At 38.5% G+C, this 21,730-nt stretch overlaps 1 protein-coding gene across 1 annotated transcript in view; it reads left to right on the forward strand.

Moving 5' to 3' along the window:
• Positions 1-2,502: 2,502 nt before the first annotated feature.
• Positions 2,503-21,730, forward strand: part of LOC5579219 (zinc finger matrin-type protein CG9776) — a 36,051-nt gene continuing 16,823 nt past the window's right edge. The window contains exons 1-5 of the mRNA XM_021852368.1: positions 2,503-2,763; positions 2,866-3,399; positions 3,573-3,763; positions 4,841-5,076; positions 19,220-19,613. Of these exons, the coding sequence (XP_021708060.1) occupies positions 2,745-2,763; positions 2,866-3,399; positions 3,573-3,763; positions 4,841-5,076; positions 19,220-19,613 (1,374 nt within the window). The 5' untranslated portion in view covers positions 2,503-2,744. The remainder of the gene's footprint in view (positions 2,764-2,865; positions 3,400-3,572; positions 3,764-4,840; positions 5,077-19,219; positions 19,614-21,730) is intronic.

Consider the following 21,730-nt stretch of genomic DNA (forward strand, 5'->3'; position numbering starts at 1 on the left):
GAGACGCTTTGGACGATCTATCTCTTTTACTCTTGCACCGCAATGAAAGTGTACATATAGAGGTGTCCAAGCAAACTGCCACGAACACCAACGCACAATCAATCTTACACAAGTCGATTTCTTCAGAATGAAAACGTATCAATGTTTGTTTGACGTTATTGAGCTTTCGATCAACAGCAGGCCAACAAGGAAGTGGTTGTTTTGCAGCAATTCTGTTTATATTTGGATTCTCACAGCAAACAAAAGCAATGTTGTGACAGTTCTCACAGCAAACAAAGAAAATTTTGTCAACATTGCACTACTACGCAGGCAACTGGATTGGTCTATAGCTGACAATAGTATTTATGTAGGTAGGTTGATGTGTATATGTATTTGTGTTAATCCCAAATGAGCAGCGAGTTCTCATTTTCTGCTGTTTTCTTCGAGTTTGGTGAGTATGTACTAGGATTGGGTTTTATGCTGGTTAACGCTGTGTGCGAGGTATTGGAGAAGACTTATCCACTGTGTTCTTCGGTATACACGCTTAGCTTCGGTAGCACATTGGATGTGTAAGTCTCTGTCGACTCCTGAGAGTTCCTTTTAAGCGTGTGCTGGAGTAGGGGCGTGAGTCGCATGATCGATTTCTCTTCATCGATCTTCTCTTCTGTGAGTAGGGGTGGCAGGACGGGGGTTTGTCGGCATTTTTTCACCGCAGGACGCAAGATTGCATCGCTGCCAAGCGGTTTGAAGTGAAAAAATGTTGACAAACCCGCTTCTTGTCACCTTTATTCGCAGGGGAGGGGATCGGTGGGGAGGGGTCGGTCGTGCGACTTACGCCCCTATTCTAGCACACGCTTGCTTAGTCTTTTTACGCAGTTTTGCGTTGTGGTAGATCTACACATTATCAATGTGTGGATCTGCCGTAGCGCTGGATTGCGTGGGGTGAGGACTCTCAATTCCGGGGGGAGTTTTCGGGTGTCGTGAGGGTCTTGCACATCTGGTGCGTAGCTGAAGTTAGGCGTTAATTGGTTGAATTGTGTTTGTGAAATGGAAAATGACGTGTTTGAATGAATGATTTCGGTCGTTGATGGGCGAACGCGTACGTCATGTGCACATACGGGATGCATTGAGAACACACGTGAGGTATGTGTTAGACGCGTGCATTCAAAAGACAATGCTCAGCCATAGTCATGATGGGGGATAGTACCGCGGGGGATAGAGTTACGCGTAAAACGCCGCCGCGCAGTTAGATTAGTGTGCACGATCGGTTTCCGTAATTCACGATTTTTGTCCTATTATTTTAATTTTTCGCTTTTTGTTATTTAATATTTTTTTTGCTCAATATAATTTTCTCTTTTTTTTATTTTTATTTGCTATTTCTGTTTTTTTTTTATTATCCGATGATCCTGGTGGAATCGGTTCTGCTGTTTGGTTATCAATTAGCAGAAAGTCTGTACCGAAATGTCACGCAGGAAATTATAGACACCGTAAAACATAATAATCCACACTGTTAAATAAAAATACCCTTCTCTTTTGAATGCCGGCATTCAAAAGATTAAATTAGAAACACCTAACCAACAAATACCATGGGTCCATCGCTGGCTTTTCAGGCGAATCCTCTGACCTCATACCTTTCCCAATCTCCACCTCCGTATCACTTATGAGGGTGTCGCTGAGTCGGTGGCCTCTCATTAAGTAAGTGAAACATCAACATTTCCTTCCCCAATCCTAAGTTACGGTAAAGATGGGCGTGGCCGGGAATAGCAATATTCATGGTTTTGATTGTTTTGTTCAAAACTGGAACAAGATTCACTCCCTAGCCTTGTTCCTGAAAGCAGTCTGAGTGAGATTATCTAAAAACACACATGCATATTGCTAGTATCCAATCTACGAAGTATACCGTAACTACGCTAAAAATGATGTTTTTTAATGCAAAAAAAAATTTTTTTACTGTGTGTATTTTTTTTGGAATCTTTATTTAGTTGTCTAACTTTGTTTCTTTAGTTGTCTAACAATCGAACGAACCGTTTTTGCTGTGCAGCTTTTTGAATATTTTTGAACCATTTTCACATACACCCTTTTGAAAAGTTAGTCGTGACTCAACTTGAAGATTTTATATCGGAAAATGACGATTTAGATGGAACTGGAAAACTGTGCAAAGTTTCAGCTCAATAGAAAAAAATGAATTAAAAAAATTACCAAATTTTGGTGCTATTGCTTGGAATCACTCAAATTGTAAACTCCTAATTCAATGCTTTAGTAATAATCATCCAATAATTGGAATTTTGAAAGATATACGTGAAATAAACCCCTCATGTAAAATGTTGAGCTCATTTAATTATTCAATTACAGAAAATATTGTTCCATATGTTTCCAATATATTTTATGATTGGAACACAACAAACAATTTTCTACTGTGTTGATATTTTATGTTGGAAAAAATTAAACTGATCACACTGCCAGATACCGGCTTTTTTCGGTCACTCACTTTTCCGTGTGGAACTCACGCCCGTTCGGCCTGTTTGCTTCGTTTCCATCTGTCAAAACCGATCAAAAAGGTGGTGCATTACCTTCGGCTAGTGGTGCGAATAAAAGTGTTAATTTTGGAAAAAATAATCGTTCTTTCCCAGGAAAAACACTATTACAGTGCAGTTTGCTGGCCAAAGTTTCTCAAAATTGTAAAGTGTTGGGGAAAAGTGTGAACTTATTGGGGTTAATCGTTATTAGAAAACTGCACCCGTGGGGTGCAGAAACCGAAATCAAAGATGGACGACAAACGCGACGGTAAGTACCAGCTGTGAGTTCCTAACCGATGTTTATCACTAGGCGATCGGTGCTAACGGGTTTTGTTTACCTTGACGTAAATGTTTTCGCGTTTGTTTTCAGGCAAAAAGAAGGACAAAAAGTCGCGTAAATCACGCAGCCCCAGTCGTGATAATCGTCGAACGCCGTCCCGCAGTCCGAGTTATGGGCGCCGAAGAAGGGATCGCAGTCGCAGCAGGGAACGGATGAGGAGAAGGTCTCCGAGTCCGCCTCCGATGAGAAGACGTGGTCGGGGTAGAAGAAGTCCAAGCCCTCCGCCTCCGCCCCCGATGCAAGTTCCGCCTCCACCGATGATTGGAAACCCGGCGGCGGTGGCTGCGTCTGCTTACATGGGAGCGGGTCCACCAATGTACGATGCTTACGGGGGTTATGCAGTTCCGCCGCCGCCACCTCCGGCGTATATGGGGGACATGGGCGCAGGGTACGGTGGGTATGATTACGGAGCTCCGGGGGGAGCTCCGCAGGATGGATATGCCGGAATGATGAACGCTCCGGGACCGATGATGATGGGCCAACCGGGGCCTCCGGGAGAAGAGTACGGAGCCTCTGGAGGGTGGAGTGTGCAGGAAACCGAGGAGGAAAAACGGAAGAGAGAAGGTGAGTTTGAAATCTTAATTGTCTGGAATAACTGTAGGGCTGGTTGCGGTTCTCTGTTTTAGATACTTGGTCACTATTTTAAATTACAATGAGAGTCTCTATTTTCAATTGAAGGTCTCTCAAGTCTCTTTTTAAAAACTGAGTTTCAATAATGAGTTTTTTTTATATTTTAGCTGCAATCGCTCTGGAGGTTCGCAACCAGCGTGCCTCGTTGAAGAAGCAAAGGGACGACTACCGACGCCGGGCGAGTGCTCTGAAGCGGGAATTGAAAACCTTGAAGCAGCAGCGATCGGATTTGTGCTCGGGACGTGATCCTCCGTCCCCAACGACCAATAGTTTCGTCAAGGAGAACGATAAGCTGCAGGTGAGTGACGGTTGACGGGGGAATCGAACTAGACCAATATGACTTAAACGATTCTCAAACCGTTCAACATTTATTTTCAAAGTCGAAACACTTTACAACACAATCCCCCCTTCTTGAAATCCGGATCGCTCTTCGACTTCTCCGGAAGAGCATTCGCTTCACGATTTATAGTTTCATTTCTTTAAGTAGTTCCACACACCGTGTGTATTTGTGCATTCTCTCTTTCAAACGTAACACTTTTCCCCGCAGCATTTGATTGTGTGCGTGCCTTCCTTCTTCACATTGATTCGAATGCTCATAGTTGCCGGAAGCGGCCGAAACCACTCTACTACCGGGGAGCGCACTGCGGAAATTCCGAGGGTCCTCGAGCAGGGGGGTCATTCCTTCCCGAGTCTGCTGGCGCGGGGGATTTGGAGGGGCGAAAAATTGGTCTCATGAGAAACTTTCGAAGGGTTCGATCTCCAGATTCTGCCGCGCAAAAACGGGAAGGGATGTCCTCGCTCGATCCTTGGACCCATTTGGAGCACTGAGAGAGATACCACTTTGTTGGCGCTGTTAGTAGATTTTATGTATTGTATCGATTGACCGTAGAATTGTACGCTTTGTAAGGGTGCGATGTAAGAAAAGGGCCTAATTTGGGTCTAACTTACACCCACTCAGTTAGGGCAGTTTTGTAATCATTAGCTTGTAAGCCTGCCCGGAGGATTCGCCCTAGAGATGTCGGAATTGGAACCATGATCGGAACTAGACGACGTAGACAGACAACGCCCAAACCAGATTTTCTTTTCTAGCTCTGAGACAGAATCAAAAAGCCGATCGAAATTGCCCAATAATCCAGTACCGAAAGGTGTTCTAGCTTCGATAAGTTGCTAATCTCACACGCGAGCGCCAAAACGCGCTTCGGTTCCAATAAGAATGATGTGCAGCAAGGTTATCCAAATACGATATCATACCACGTAATTGACTCCCCGGGGACAGCCGGACCTGACTAACTGTATATCTGTTTCTCTTTGCTTTCCCATTTCCCTTCGATTCCTCCAATCCTCTCGAATCCTGTCCCATGGCCCCCTTCAACAGTCCCAGATTCAGAGCAAGATCAGCACGATCGAGAACGTGATCGACATGTTGGATGGGATCATTGGCAAGGATAAGACGCCAACGCCTCCACCGCCGCCCATCAGCGGGTCGCCGAAGAAGTCCTCCAAGAGTCCCAGCAAGGAGCGCAGCAAACAACGATCGGAGTCCGGCTCGCCGGAACGACTCAAGAAGGAAGTGCTGCAGACGATGAAGCGCAAGGACAAGAAGGATGAGAAGTAAGTAGATAAAACGTTGCAATCCTAAAGTCTCTTTGATGACCAAAATCTTAGAGACCAATGTTTTCCTTTTTCACCCTGCATTTTTCTAGAGGCTCCAGAAATACCGTAAAGTGCCGTAACTCAGCGCAGTTAAGGAATAAAACGATTCAAATTGTTAACTAAAAAAAAGTATTGCATCAATAAAAAAGATTTATGAGTGGATCGCTAGCAAATCCATTTTAGATTATGGGAAAAATATAAACTAGACTGTATTCATAATTTAAAATTCAGTTTTGATCTGTCAACCGGAGAGTGTGGACGTAAGAGCTACAATTAATTTCGGTTCAATCGGTTATTTTCGCGTGATAAAATCTCAAAAGTTATCAAAGTGGCTAGCGGCAGTCGTCTGCGGCCCAAAGATGTTCCCAGTAGTGGATCAAACATAATTATTCGCCGTAATTACGTTAAATCTTCAAACCCTTCGTCGTTTCTAACCTCATCGATGGATGACTGTGATCATGACCAAGCAAATAAAAGGCGACGATTCTCAAACAACAACGACTCTCTGCCTGAAAATGATTCGATCTCCAGTCAGCAATTGCAGCCTCAGCCTATGGTAGAAACTGAGAACAGGTTCGACCTCCTGGCCGACATAGATCCGGATGAAGTACGTTCGACCAATGTGAATATAAATTCCCAAGTTGCCTCAACCATCAACACGAAAAAGTGCCGCCTGCCCCCTATTTCCATTATCAATATTGGCACAAAAGAAACCCGCGAGCTGTTGAATTTGGCCAATATTCCCCAGACCGAATATCACATGAAGGCTGTGAAATCGGGGACTCAGCTTACCGTCTCTAACGAAGAATATTTCAACGCTGCAATCAAAGCGCTAAGTGATGGGAACAAGGAATTTTTCACACACACCCCAACAAGTAAACAACCAGTACGTATCATTCTTTCTGGGCTGCCGTTGTACGATCTGGATGAATTGAAGGAGGAATTGCACTTGCATGGTGTTCGCCCACTAGAAACGAAAGTGTTTTTCAGCAAAGTGTTCGGCTCTGAGGAAAGTGTGCTGTATCTTCTGTGCTTCGAAAAAGGTTCGGTAAAACTCACTGAGCTCCAGAAAATCACTGGCTTGTTTAGCACCACTGTGAAATGGAGATTTTTCTCAAAGCGAGCAACTGATGCGGTACAATGCTATCGCTGCCAAAAATTTGGCCATGGCATGCGTCATTGTAATGTTTCTCCACTGTGCGTAAAATGCGGTGAGAAACATGCCACAACCAGCTGTAGATTACCGACGAAGGCTGCCCTGAAAGACCTCGATACCGCTGAAAGACAAACTCTGCGTAACGGAATTCGGTGCGCAAACTGTAGTGGCAATCACACTGCTAATTTTCGTGGCTGTCCAGCTCGCAAAAACTACATTAAAGAACTTGAAACGAAACGAATGCGCTCCAAGAAAAACGTCACTGGTGTTCATTCGCAACCGCAACCAGAAAATCGTAGATCGGCCAGTATCCACGCCAGCGAACCGAGTCACAACTGTCAACCAAATAATGTCGGCGGTTTGACTTTTTCCCAAGTTCTTCAAGGCCGAGCTCAACGCCCAAATACTCAGCAACATGTTGCTGAAGAAAGCGCCGATCTGTTCAGTGTCACCGAGTTCATGTGTTTGGCGAAGGATTTATTTCAGCGACTGAACGGTTGCCGAAGCAAAACGGAACAATTTCTAGCTCTTTCCGAGCTAATTTTGACATACGTTTACAATGTCTAATACAGCAACGTTACGATTGGTCAATTGGAATGGGAGATCCATTCACAGTAAGCAGTTGGCGTTTTTCGAATTCGCCGAACGGCATAACATAGACGTAGCAGTCGTCACTGAGACTTGGCTGCGTCCCAGTATATCTTTCCTCCATCCGAATTTCTATTGCATCCGTCTCGATCGCCCTTCGAACGATGAGGTTGACAGAGGTGGAGGGGTCCTAATAGCAACCCGTAAGGAATTGCAGTACAGCCAATTAAATGTTCCTACAAAGGTTATCGAAACCACTGGAATCTCCATCTCAACATCAAGCGGTCCTGTACACATAACTGCTGTTTATTCCCCCGGCAGTCGCCGGTGTGCTGATTGGTCACTTTTTCGACGTGATATCCGTACTCTTTCCGATCGTACCGAGCCTTTCTTTCTGGTTGGAGATTTGAACGCTAGACACCGCCGCTGGAATTGTTCAAAAGGCAATAGGGCAGGCAACTTGTTATGGCAGGAAGCGGCTCGTCTCGGTCTCTATGTCAGCTATCCAGACTCTCCGACATTCATTCCTTTTGGACGTGGTAAGCCATCTACACTAGACTTAGTACTATCCAACAATCAGCTCGACATGACAAAGCCAGTAACCCAGAACGAGTTGTCGTCCGATCATCTTCCTGTAACATTCGAAATCGAGCCTTCTAGTGAGCCCGAGCAACTCGTGCATACTGTACGATGCTATGCACGAGCCAACTGGATTACGTTCCAAAGAATAGTTAACTCCAAACTCAATATAACCGATCCACTGATAACGGACATTCGTGACGAAGTAGGGGTCGATGCTGCCATCGATTATTTCAAAAACAGCGTGTTAGAAGCAGAACGTATTGCAGTTCCGACAATCGTCCCAAGGCCTTACGAAGTCGCCTGTATCCCGAATGAAACCAAACTCCTAATTCAACTGCGAAACAGACGTCGACGCCAGTGGATGAGGACCAGAGACCCTTTGCTGAAGGAAATAGTTTCATCTCTTAACAACAATATTAAAGAGCAATGTGCAAAAGCTAGATACAACAAATTTGCTGAGACTTTGCAGACAATCGACCGCCGAGACCATTCCGTTTGGCGTATTTCCAAAGCGTTAAGGAACAAATGCAAATACAGCCCACCACTGCGAAGTGGAAACACGCTTTTTGCTACACCATCAGAGAAGGCTAAATTACTTGCAGAGAGCTTTGCCCAATCGCACAATAACACCATGAATGGCGACAGCGAAACCGTCGAAACCGTGAGAAGATCTGTCGATCAAATCAACCAACTATTGCCAGCAGCAGACTATTCCTGGTTAGTGAAACCTAAAGAAGTCAGCAAAGTAATCCGTAATCTAAAAACAAAAAAAGCTCCAGGCCACGATGGGATAAGGAACTGTCTTCTGAAACACCTTCCAAGGAAAGGTTCTGTGTTTCTAGCAAAAATTTTCTCAGCTTGTCTCAAACTATGCTATTTTCCACCCAGTTGGAAACAAGCTATAGTTGTAGCCATTCCTAAACCAAACAAAGACTCCACATTGCCATCAAACTACAGGCCAATTAGCTTATTACCAACGGTCAGTAAACTCTTTGAGCGCATAATACTAGCGCGCATTGAAAAACACCTGGAAACAGCTAGTATCATTCCACATGATCAGTTTGGTTTCCGCAAAGGCCATTCCACAAGTCACCAGATTGTCCGTTCGGTAAATGAAGTGAGGCAAAATTTCCAGCAAGGAAAATCTTCGGGGTTGGTTCTCCTCGACGTCGAAAAAGCGTACGACTCGGTGTGGCACGACGCTATTCTCCATAAGATGTTTATGGGTAACTTCCCTCTCTATTTATTAAAAGTCGTACGAGAATTCCTGAAAAATCGTACGTTCCAAGTCATGGTGAACGGCTGTACATCAGATCGTATGGGAGTGCCTTTTGGTGTTCCCCAAGGCTCGGTGTTGAGCCCAACGCTGTACAACATTTTTTCTGCTGACCTCGCCAAAATCGATGGAGTTAATTACTATTGCTTCGCTGATGATACCGGATTTTTTAACTTCCGATCGAGACGCACAAGTTATCGTGGAAAATCTTCAACGAGCTCAAGAGACTATCCAGCAATACCACAAAAAATGGAAGGTGAAGGTGAATGCGCTAAAATCCCAAGCAATATTCTTCACTCGCCGAAGAAGTCCGAGACATATGCCCCAAAATCAAGTGATCTGCGGGGGCATAGTTATCCCGTGGTCAGATACCGTAGGGTATCTGGGAGTAACCTTAGACAAAAAGCTTAATTTTGGAACTCACGTTACCTCTTGTCTTCGCAAATGTGATATGCTCATCAAAACATTGTACCCTCTTATAAATCGACGATCTCGCTTGGACCCCAACATCAAACTGCTTCTGTACAAAACCATGTTTCGGCCTACGGTTACGTACGGTTTTCCTGCGTGGTCCAACTGTGCCCGAAATCACCGGAAGAAAATTTAGGTGAAACAAAATCGCCTACTGAAGATGATGCTGAATCTACACCCGTCTCATCCCACCGATGAAGTTCATCAACTCGCCAAAATTGAGCTGGTAGACGATTGGTTCCTAAGACAGATGCCGAAATTTCGCCTTAGCTGCTTCGCCTCTGCCAATCCCCTGATACAAGAATTGGCCATCTAGAACTGTGATACTATATTATTAAGCTTTTTCTCTCTCTGTCTATTTCCTCCATGTAATTTCTAAGGTTTTTTTACTGTATATTTTTCCTTATTCGTCAATTTTTGTTGCTTGGCCTAATTGTTAATGTTTAAACATGTTCAATATCACTGTTGTAAGGTAATCCACATCTCAGTAACAGGCCTTACCATCAAATTGTATAAGTTAAGGATAAATAAGAAATAAATATGAAATATATGAAATAATTTAAAATTGAGATTTTTTTGAGATTTTTTTTCGCGCACTCGCGAAGCAATCAAATTAACATTAATTTCAATGTAAGGCAGAATTCATTCATTACGTAACGCTAAAATAGAAAATTTACAACCCCCTCCACCCTCCATAATTCTTTTTGTATGAAAAAAAGTAAATTTTTGTATGAGCCGTTTAGTTTTATTTCTTATATTTTTATGACCATCACATGAAACAAAGATAAACATTTGTTATGGACTTTTCATTAACGTGGCATTGATACTTGTGAATTTCGTATAGGGGAATGTGGGGCAGTTTGGAGACCTTAAGGAAATTCGATAGAAGTGCAGAAAATATTATAGAATTATCAGTTCTTTGTACTACCGTGTACGCACCTAACTTTGCGCAGTTCCAAACTTTGCGCATTTTTAACAAGCATGAAAAAATTATAATTAATCAATGATTTTTTCAACAATTCTCTTTCACCAACATGTTCGTTTATGTGAAATAAGTATTTGACATACATTTGTTTACTAATAAACCCTTGTTAATGTTAGTAAACAACCAAAAAACCTTATCGTCACACGTATAAACCTCAACTTTTACACCGTCTTAGCACAAGCACTAAGGAGTGGCTCTTCCAAAAATCAACATTTTTCTGAACAAAACTGTGTTATGTGAAGTATATTTGCGGTGTATTTGCAAAAACGGTAATATTCTAGTAATTCAATTAATGTTCCATATAATATGTCGAATTTTTATTTGAAAAAAAAAAAGCGATGCGCAATGTTAGGACCCATTTTTTACATGAGGGTCTTAATTTTTGCCCACTTCTAGCAATTCAAAATGGATCTTAAATACATGTACCATGACCCCACAGTTATGGATCAAATGGTGTGGAGTCCAACCTATAAAATTCAATAAAACGACATGAAAAACGTTAAATTGTAATTTAAAAGCACGAATCGAATCGTTTCAAATTGGAATTTCGGTTAGTAAACTGTTTTGGGTGTAATATTTACATAGGATTGCATAAAAATTAAAAATTGTGTCGGTTCCTGAAAACCATATTATGGATCAATTTTCATATTATGGATCAAATTGTGACATATTACGGATCAGTGCGCAAAATCAAGATATTTTCAACTCAATACATCTGTATTGCATGGTATGGCGAAAGTTAACAATGTTTCATATATCACTGCAAAAAATAGCAGTGTTAGAGCTGGAAACAAGGGTAAAATGCCCTTTTTATTGTGGTACTGCATTGTAGTAAGGTACCGTGGGGTAAGTGGATACAGAAAAATCAATAGTCAACTTCATTGTTATGTACAGCTAACGTGAATAATGTAATTCAAACTTTTTTCTGTGGATAACAAATGAAGGACTAATATTCTTAAAATCGTCATTTATTTCGATTTTTCTGATTCTTATGTATTGAGTATGAGGGACTTGCAAATTTGCGACAAATCATCCACTTGCCCAACCATGGTGGGGTAAGTGGATCACCAATAACAAACGTCTGTTCTCACAACAAATGTGGTTTAATTATGTATAGTACGAATGCTTTTGCTCTCGTTCTTGTTATTAGTGCCAGTAATGTTACATTTTAATACTCTGAAATTATAAAGTATCTTTATTTCACCAAAATATATGCATATACATATTTTACACATTAGTTCACACTAATTCGAACAAAACAAATATTGTAGCTAGAATAATTTGAAGAAAATTCATCCATTTATACACATAAGTTATATAGAAGTATTGTAGGATTATTCCCAACGATGTTTTATAAAAACACTCGTAGTTTAAAAATATTAGCTACATTTACTATTGAATAACAAACTGAAATCCTTTTATTCTTTTTATGGATATATTTGTATCATCTGTATAGAACAATTTATATGCTCAAATAAGGTACGATTATATGCTTTCAAGTGGAAAATGATTATATTTTGCTCTTCTACAACTTAGCTTAGACAAACCACGAAAAGTTTCGTGTAAATTTTAAAATTATTACTTTTTTATACCAGGGAGGTTAAAATAAACTTTTAGGTGGATTAATTCAAATTTTCTTTGGTCAGTTTAACAAATTTATGCTGGAAATGAATAAAGTTAAGGGAAAACAACATTTGCGGATACTAAAACTTATTAAAATTATCGTAAGCAGTCAGCAAATATATAATAATAATACTTGATCCACTTACCCCACCCCATTAAAAAGTAGGGGTAAGTGTACCATGTACAATATATCTGTATTTATTTATGAAAATCACATATTTTTCATTGTGATTCATTTAATTAGAACTGAAAAGGTCACCACGTGTCGAAAAAACTAATAGTATTGGACTTTAGACAGAGATACAGTGAATTTTTGATTGATGGAAAACAATTTTCAAATTAATTAATTTTAGCAGCAAACAAATTTGCTTGTGTTAGTGTACGTGTAGTACCAGTTTTGCAATAGTATCAGTGTGGGCGTAAGAATATAACCTAAAACGAAGCAATGGTGCGAAAACATTCAACATATTCAAGTATTTATGCTTAATATTGACTAATGATCCACTTACCCCACTGATACACTTCCCCCACTGTACCTTAACTGAGACATGAACTGTTTCCGCTCCACACCAAGTTTTCCACCCATTTTTGTCTGCTAAAATATGAAATTTACAAACCTTGATGTTTTATTAGTTTTATCCTTAGTGCTGTTGTCTAAAAAATGTCGAATCCAATGCATAAAATAGCAGAAATCTACATTCTTTGGAAGTGATCCATAACCGTGGTAAACAATCATTTCCTGGTCCATATTATGGATCACTAGTTAGAAGTGCTAATATTCGGTATTTTGAATGAAAATTCAAGTAAAATGTTTTTCAAAGATGAATTCATACTAAATCGAAGCGAACGAGCATAAAACATGCTATAACATTTGAATTTTACCACCTGTGGGAGCTTATGAATGCTGACGGCACTTCTTACAGAAAACGACCATATAATGATAGCTGCGTGGTACCAACTAAACATTTGTCAAAAACACCTTTATTTAGCGGTTGAATGTTGTGCTTAACATTACAAATGGTAGAAGACAAATAGTATAACATGGGAAAAATATGTTTTACGTCAACGTTTATGTTTTGAGCGAGTTATCCGATGTTGAACGCCAAAGTGATCCGTCACTGTGGGTGATCCGTAACTGTGTGGGCATGGTACGTCATTGCAAATGCTAAAAGCTGTCGATCTTACCAGGAGTCACTTAAGGCAACGGCTACATATAATATTCCTGAAAGTACTTTTTGTATGAAGCTTAAGGCAAGGTGTGCATCGAAAAATCTCGAAAAACCCACTGTATTGACGCAGGAGGAGACTTTTACTGTAAACATAAATAATAATCAGCGGTTGGCTTCCCAGTTGATGGACAATGATTCACTTTCCAGTTGTCTAGCAAAAAAGCCCGTTCAATTATGGAATATCCGGTACGTATGGCAAAAAAAAAAATGAATCGCTTGTGATCAACGATACATCACCTAATTAATGGATGCTTTCTATGGATTTGATTTCAGTGGAAAGTAAGGGTCCGTCCATTAAGGGACAGCCCCTAAGCAACCTTCAGCTTGAAATACTAATTGACAGTACTGCAAACGAGAAAATTTTCGAGCATAGCTCACCTGAGCTTCAGTTGAAGCACATCACTGCTAAAGACTCGTCAAGTTCATCTGGCAATCCTCCACTTCCAGCTGATGACATGTACGACAGAGAAGAATTTTCTTTAAAAAAGCTTCCAAATTGTGCGGAATCGAATCGTTCACGACCATTAGCAGTGAATACGAACGTCGAATTTGGATAGTTATTCAAAGAGATGGAATAAAATAAGACAAACGAGAAACAGATACAACAAGTAAATAAAGAAGGTTAAGAATTAAAAAAAAAACAAGAGAATAAATTGTATAAGCAACCCAAGTAACAAATTCACAGCAATTTGGCATTCGAGTGGATTTATTAATGTTTTAAGGCGGTTACGTGCATGCTATGATAGCTAGAGACGACATTCAACGTTGCTAGAAGATGATATTTTGTAAGTCAGCTCTTGGTTGTTTTCAAAACCCTTTAGAGACAAACTCTAAAGTAAAATTTTGTGGCTACAAAACCAGCTTTATTACAGCATGGAATACCTCATTTAAACTGCTAGTGGTGGCGGAGTGACACTTATTTGTGACGGCTATGATAAAAGATTGATATAATACACCTTGTTTCCATAAAGGCTGCTTTTAAACTGATTGGCTTGCACTTTAATCTTGATAATTTACCTTATTGATACCTCTTAAATCGATATTTGGGCATTCATATGCATTACAAATGCATTGCAATGCATTGCGAACACTTATTCCCGACGAAAAAGCGACGAACTAATGTCCATTTTCATTTTTTTGCATATATTCTTCATAATGGCATACCCAAACTGCAAACTTTGTTGAATGCTGCTTAGTTGCCATAAAAAGCGAAAAAAAGCTGAATCATCTTCAATCAGCATTTGTTGGAGCAATTTTACATCTGCAAGTGTCGAATCATAACATTGCGCCCTTATTTGTGTATTTATGATGGCAAAACAGCATTTGTTGATGACAATCTTTCAATTATGGTTCCGCCATATTAATTTCACTCCGGTTGCCACAATTTCACTTTTTGAATTTGAAAATTTTGAAAATTTAAAGCACAATTACTGCCCAATCAAACCAATAAATGTTCAATTCTTCACCTGGCGGTTTATTTTAGCAAATTCTAAATAACTAGAAATATGCTACTTTCAGAGGGGGCACAGGCAAATTTACTTCTTTCTCATCATATTTCACTGTAAATCTCACTCGGCACTGAAGATTTGGGCACTATATTCAAAAAAATCACTTCAAATACAAAGCACTACGAAATAAACTATCATAGCCGTGTTTTCAATCTTATTTTCTTTTGTTTACGTTGGAATAAATCCGGCAAGATCGACGTTATAATAAAATCATTTTCAAGATGAAGCAACATTCATCTAGAACAGATAGCCTCAAAATAGCTACCATAAATGATATTTTGCTTTATTCTTGTGACATAATAATACACTTCATAGCCTCTTTCAGAGTGGGCCAACTAGTCACGTTCTAATCTACAAGAGGTTTTGGGGGATGCGATGAAGACAACAGTGCCTTGACCATGGTTTTATGGGCGTTTATTTATAGCACCCTGGAAGTAATTTGTAAAACTAAAATTGTTACTTGGGAAGGCACGAAAACAAATAAGCATAAACTACAGCTGTAAATTATATTGTTCAGATTGTAATCTTGTGAATATATAACAAAAAATGAAGAACAGAGTAAATCACTATTCGTGGCCACTCTATGTTTGGGGTGGATGAGCATTGAATTATATTGAAATTCATGGAAAAACTCCTGATAAAACTCATATTAGTTGTACCCTTTTTATTTAATACCAAACCAGTAAAAAAGTAACATTATTTGGAGCAAACGAGCATTTTAAGGCATGTGCAAAGTTAGGAACAATTCAAATTTTGTGCGCAATGTTAGGCACAAGATATTGTATCACTTTTTGCATATTTTTATTTTTTATGAATTATTTCTATTCTTTCTAAATCATGTGTTCTACTGAAGGGTTAAATGCCTATCGTTGGCAGAAGTTTGAACAAAAAATTACATATTTTAGCATTATTTGAAGCAAAAATAGGATGATGATTTCTTAACTGCGCAAAGTTTGGTGCGTACACGGTATTTCCAACAATTTTTAGATCCGCACGATTTCCGTTGTCCTATAGAGTTCACGAATGAATGAATGATTTTTCAAAATTTGTAATTTTTCGTGTCGATTTTTTATCGATGGGATGATATGAGCACCCTATTTTAGATTGTGAAATTATCTCATAGAATCATGTATTTTAATTATTTTGTTCACTCAACTGGAAAGTAATTAGTGTTTAAAAACACTCTTTGCAAAAAGATTAAATTCAGTGCACCAGTTTCCGCTCATGTTCCAGTAGCCCGCTCACACTGAAAAATGATAAGTTTACACAACGTAAATTTGAAAATTTTAGCCGCTATACAATTGAAATCGACAAATAGAATCATACTGTGGACATTTTTTTGTGTATTTACTCAAATTACCGTGCTTTTTGAACTCGTGAGCGGACTACTGGAACATGAGCGGATACTAGTAAATACGTTGATGGTATTTCGAGTATAATTTATTCATTTTTCTATTACTTTAGAAAACTGACTTATAACATACATATTGCTTAATTTCCTTGCCAGCTTTGGAGTTGCATTTTACTTCAGTTGAAATTTCAAAAAATTATGCAGTTTTCAAGAGGTGCTCATTCCAATCCATTGGCGAAACCGCCCCGACTACCCCTATAGGTATTTGTATTCTGCATTGTTCATACAACACAAGAACCAGTTCGCATTATTGCTTGAATCGATATGCCTTAAAAAATTCAATCAATTGTATCCGCTAATGCCACGGGTACCTGAAACTTAAATCTGTTAAGCAAACTAGAAACCTCAGAAGATCCATAAAGTTTATCCATAAATTACGTCTCACAAAATATGGCCATTTGCAATCTCTCTTCCCCGTATATCATACTTTTTGTTATTTGTGGTTCACAATGTTAAGTAAATTTTGTGTGCACAGATGTATAGATTCTTTCCTCTTGTGGTATTTTGTTCAGACAACAATTTCAAAATTTTAATGGGCTTTGGTCTTTGGATAAACTTTTCCTCTCACCATGAATGACCACGTGGTTTCTGGACGGTCGCTTTTAGTTTCCCTGTAAGTGAGCTTTCCCGAGATTCTGCTTGCCCGTGAAACGTATTTATGCATGAAGACACTTTTCATTGAAATAGTTAAATGTGAAGACGAATATAGCATGTTTAACTTGTTTATTGTTCAGCGAAGAACAGTGCGCGGAATTAGGGCATTATAAAAAAAACGTGACCTAATTCCGTGCATTACTTTTTGGGATGAGACTCAATAATTATGCTAATATTTGATAAGATTTCATAGAAGCATCATGAAACATATCTGTAGCAAGAAAATTGCATAAAAAATAAAACATTTTCATTCAGGGTGACCAGTGCACCGGGAAATCGGGAAAACCGGGAAAAAGCCGGGAATTTTAAATCACCGTGAGAAAACCGGGAAATATACGGGAATTTCAATCAACACCGGGAAAATATAGCAATACCAAGTGATGTTTCAACCAGCACAATCTTTATATTTTTTGTGGATTTTTATTATAGCTTCTGGATTTGAATCTCAAGTTAATCAATAAAGTCAGGGCTAGTATTTGGAAACATACTCTTTATAGTAATGCTACCACTTGCTCTAATTCAGTTTATAATTAGCCAGTAATTTAAAACCAAGAAATGGAGAAACATTTTGCGAAAAGTGTTTTTTTTATAAAGTTCCATGAAGCATTTCATTTTACAAACTACAATTTTTGGATGTAATCAATTACGTTTCTCTAAGCAAGCTTGCAATTCTCTATGGTCAAACTAATTGAATTTACAACTTAATATGATTCTTAGTTAGTAGTCCCTTCAACCAATACTTTTTTATTGCTAAAGTTTAGTTGTAGGCATCCTTAGAAAAATATTATTCCAATCATTTATAAAAAACAACTTATGGAAAATTTTACCTAATATTCCAAAAAACATATATTGTATGAGTTTGACTTATAAATATAAATATAGCAACACCTGCTTTGAGAATTGAAAAAACAAATATCTTACCGAATATATTTGAAATATTTGTTGAATTTTAAACCTATGTTCTACATTAAAGATTTGCTATTCGTTTCTTGTTTGGGGATGGTATAAATAGTGTAAAACTCTCTACTTCATTCCAGAATTATAACTGCTATATTTTATCAGAACTTAAATTGCCCTGAGAAAAACTTCTAGGTTTGTGGGGGTGAACACAACAAACATAATTCTATGCTAATGAACATGGAACTAACTGTTGAACAATTTATAAATTTGTTATTAAGTCTACTGTGTGTGACCGTTTCAAATTTAAACTATGATTCATTCTAAGATTGACTCAATCACACCATATGAAAAGGGTCAAACCTTTTTTTAACTAAACTTTCTCATAACAAATTCCACAAAATTAGCAGAATCAACATATGCCAAGAATGCGCAGCAAAATATCTTATTTCCGTCTGATAGGAATGTTTTGGTGTATGACCAAAGAACTAGTAATCAAAGTCGTTTGGAATGGTAACAAAATTCGCAATTATATACATTGTTTAGCATAAAATTAAACCGGGAATATTTCTAAAATATCGGGAAAAAACCTGGAGAAAACTGGGAATTTGAAATTGACTTTTCACTGGCCACCCTGATAAGAAAATCGCTTTTGTTTTTGTCCTACAGTCTCAGCACGGACACTAAGGAAATTAGAAAAATGGCGTCAACTTCGACGGGCCTCCACTGATTATTTTTTGAGCCGCGAAAAAATGCCTTATTTGCTTTTATTGATGATTCGAACTTATTCTAAATAGTAGTAGCATCAAATGGCATTGAAAGTTGTTGCAATATTAATGTGTATTTCCATATATAAATCGTTTTGTATGAAATGCGCGGAATTAGGCAATGCGCTGAATTAGGGCACTTTACGGTACTTAAGATACTCTTACTCAAAAGATTTCTTTTCATATTCCTCGAGGAAAAGCTTCAAGAATTCTTCTAGTGTTATCTCCAGAGATTTATTCAGAAATACTATGAAGTTCCTCTTGATATTTCCTACAAACTTCTAGGAATTCGTTCAGAAATTCCTCTGGATTTTTCGTTTCGGTTCTTTCCCACGACTTTGATCGTCTTTTCCTTATTCAAAAATACAGTGAAACCTCCATGAGTCGATATTGAAGGGGCCATCGACTCATGGAAATATCGAGTCATGGAACAGCAATCCTTTGGAAAGTTGCTTCTAGGGACCATCATAGTAACCATGAAATTTTGCTTTTAGTATGATTCCATGAGTCGATATCGAGTCATGGAACATCGACTCATGGAGGTATCACTGTAATTTTATATAAAGTACTTAAAGAAACCGGGAAAACCAGGAAAAAAAAATGAGAATTTCAAAATGGAAATTTGGTGATCACCCTTACAGCTATACAAGCAGTAATACTTTTTTTTAGTTTAATAACAACCCTTAAACTCAATTTGAGTCATTCGGGTCAAACGTATTTTTTTTTTATTTAATTTCTACAATTTTATTCAGCTTTGCAATTTTTCTTCTCATGCTTGTTCATCAATGTTGCGAGGAATTACTTTTAGAGATATTTTTGCGCACACGTCAGTATGGTTTCTCTAAGAAATTCCTATGAAAACTCTTAACTCCTATTTTCTAATTCCTATTTTGAGGACACTTAGTCGCTACCAGCCCTTAATTTCCTATCCTAAACTTATTCTAATCCCTTCAGGTTAAGCGCAGTAAAACCCGAACCGAGCGAACCAGCTCACAAGCGAAAGCCGGAGTACAACTACATCTACTACGACCCGGAACTGCACTGGTGCTCCGTTTGCGACATCTTCCCCAAAACGGCCAAGGAATACCTCAACCATCTGCACTCGGAGCAGCACCGGTCCAAGCTGACGGGCGAAGTGTCGAAAGATTTTCCCTGGCGGGAGAAACAAACCCCCGAAGAGGGCGTCAAACCCGATCCGGGGCTGCCGAGCAAGCGGACTCCCATCCGGGGGCTGCAGTTCTTCGTACCGGCCACGGCCTGGTATTGCAAGATTTGCGACTACTGGATGGGCGATCTGCCGAGCGCTTCGGCCCATCTCAAATCGCAGAAGCACAGCGACAACTATGGGGTAAGTAGATTGGTTTCAAATGCATGATATCAAAGCTTTGCACCTCCTCCATCAGTAAAAGGTCATTTTGAACATAATGATGGTCCACATCAACGAAAATTCAATTTTTACCAATGAGCAGTTCGGATTCCGGACAACTTTGATGTGTAACATATTTGATTCGTTAAAACAAATCTGAAAACTAGTCTACTGGTTTTTCTCTTTTTGACATTGAAGAAGAATTCAATAGTGTTTAGCATTTAGGCTTGATTGTAAAATTAAACAACTTTAATTTTACAACTACATTGTTAGAATGTTCCAAAGTTATCTGTCAAATCGTGCACTTCAGGTGAATAATAAGACTTAGCTTGGCTACCTCAGAGATGTCAAAAATCTTTGTTTGTTGAACACGTTAAAAAATAGTTTTTTTTTTATCATCGTTAAAAAAAACTGCGGGGCAAGATGGGCACCCCCATAAAAAGATGCAATTTACCAAAGAAAACTATTATTTTTCAATGCTTGCAATATCCGAAGATATTATTTTTAATATCTGATGGTATTTATCCTCAACTAGCTTAGTTTTTGAAACTTTTATCAAAAAATAAATTACTTTTCATAAATTGCTACGATTTTACTTAAAAAACGATTAAATTTGTTTATATATTTTTTAGAAAAATAGTTTTGTGCAAAGAGGATACCACAAGTCAAGCCCACAGCTAAATGTGGTTCTATAATTTCACACTTTTACTTAATTTTGAACATGGCTCTCATCTTGCCCCAAGGGTGAAAACTTATCAATATAATCAAAACAATTGATTTTTAATTTAATTATATAAAAGTTTTGCTCCTGATTATCTACAGAAGATTTTTCGATAACTATACGGCCAAAAACGTATGAATTAATTTGTTTACGCAACAAAAATATCACTTTTAAATGAACAAATCTTATACGAAAAGGTAAATTTTTGGATTACTATGTATTTTTGACAATATTTCCGTTGGGCTGTTGACTTTTGGGACTTGTGGTGCTTATCTTGCCCCACATTCCCCTAGACATGTTGTCACGATGATAGGGGTTCCAATAAATTGGTCAGATAAAGTTAAGTATCTAGGGCTTATGCTAGATAAGAATTTAACTTTCAAAAATCACATTGAGGGCTTTCAAGCCAAATGTAACAAATAGGGGAATTAGGGGCATAATGGACACGTTAAGAAAATGTTCACTCTAAGACCATAAAATGGCAATGTTTTTAATTAATCCTCCGCTAGTTTTCAAGTTTGATGTTAGTACGACGTGCTACATTCAATTATGGTGATTAAAATCATATCAGATGTCAGAAAAACGAGATAGAAAGTTGGGTCGAAAAGAAGGCTGGTGAAAAGGTATCGGGGCAAAATGAACACTTGCGTGAAATTCAGTGAATCCAATTTATTCAATGACTGTCAATCGTTCCGATATGTAAAGAGGCTCTCCCTCAATCATAATAGCTATAACAGGGTGGCCACCGAACCGGGAAAAACGGGAAAAGCGGGAAAAAGACGGGAATTTGAATCCACAGGGAAAAAGACGGGAAAAACCGGGAATTTGAGACGATCACCGGGAAAATCGTTTTGAACGAACATCTTCAAGCTGTAATCTACAAACCAACCTCCAAAATAAGTTATAGAAAGTAGTTATGTTTAATGATATTTCCATGTGGCATCCGCAATTTTGAAACAATTGCTTCCAAACATTAATGATTTAATGTCTACTATGCTACACCATATTCCTTAAAAATGTTTCACTCTTTTTTATCTTAGCAATGTTTCGAAACATTTTTTTTTTAATTTTTGTCCTAGCACTTTCAGAGCTAATATTCTTTGAACTTTTCTCTAACTTTGTTTACTCACGTTTTGAATCGAAGTTTAATTACTTATTGCAGATTGGTTTAGCATTCTTCTGTAATTGCTCAATACCACAATTTATCTGGAAAACAAGCCTATTTATAAATGCTTTTAATATGTCACTAGTGATCTAATCGACAAATTTATGAAGAAGGGCTCATTTAAGATCTTAATAACGATCAAGCTATTACAGCTCGTATAAAATGTTTAGAATATTCATACAAAAGCATTACGAGAGAGTGTGTGGATGTCAA

This window comes from Aedes aegypti, chromosome 3 (genome assembly GCF_002204515.2).
Source record: "Aedes aegypti strain LVP_AGWG chromosome 3, AaegL5.0 Primary Assembly, whole genome shotgun sequence".
NCBI lineage: Eukaryota > Metazoa > Arthropoda > Insecta > Diptera > Culicidae > Aedes > Aedes aegypti.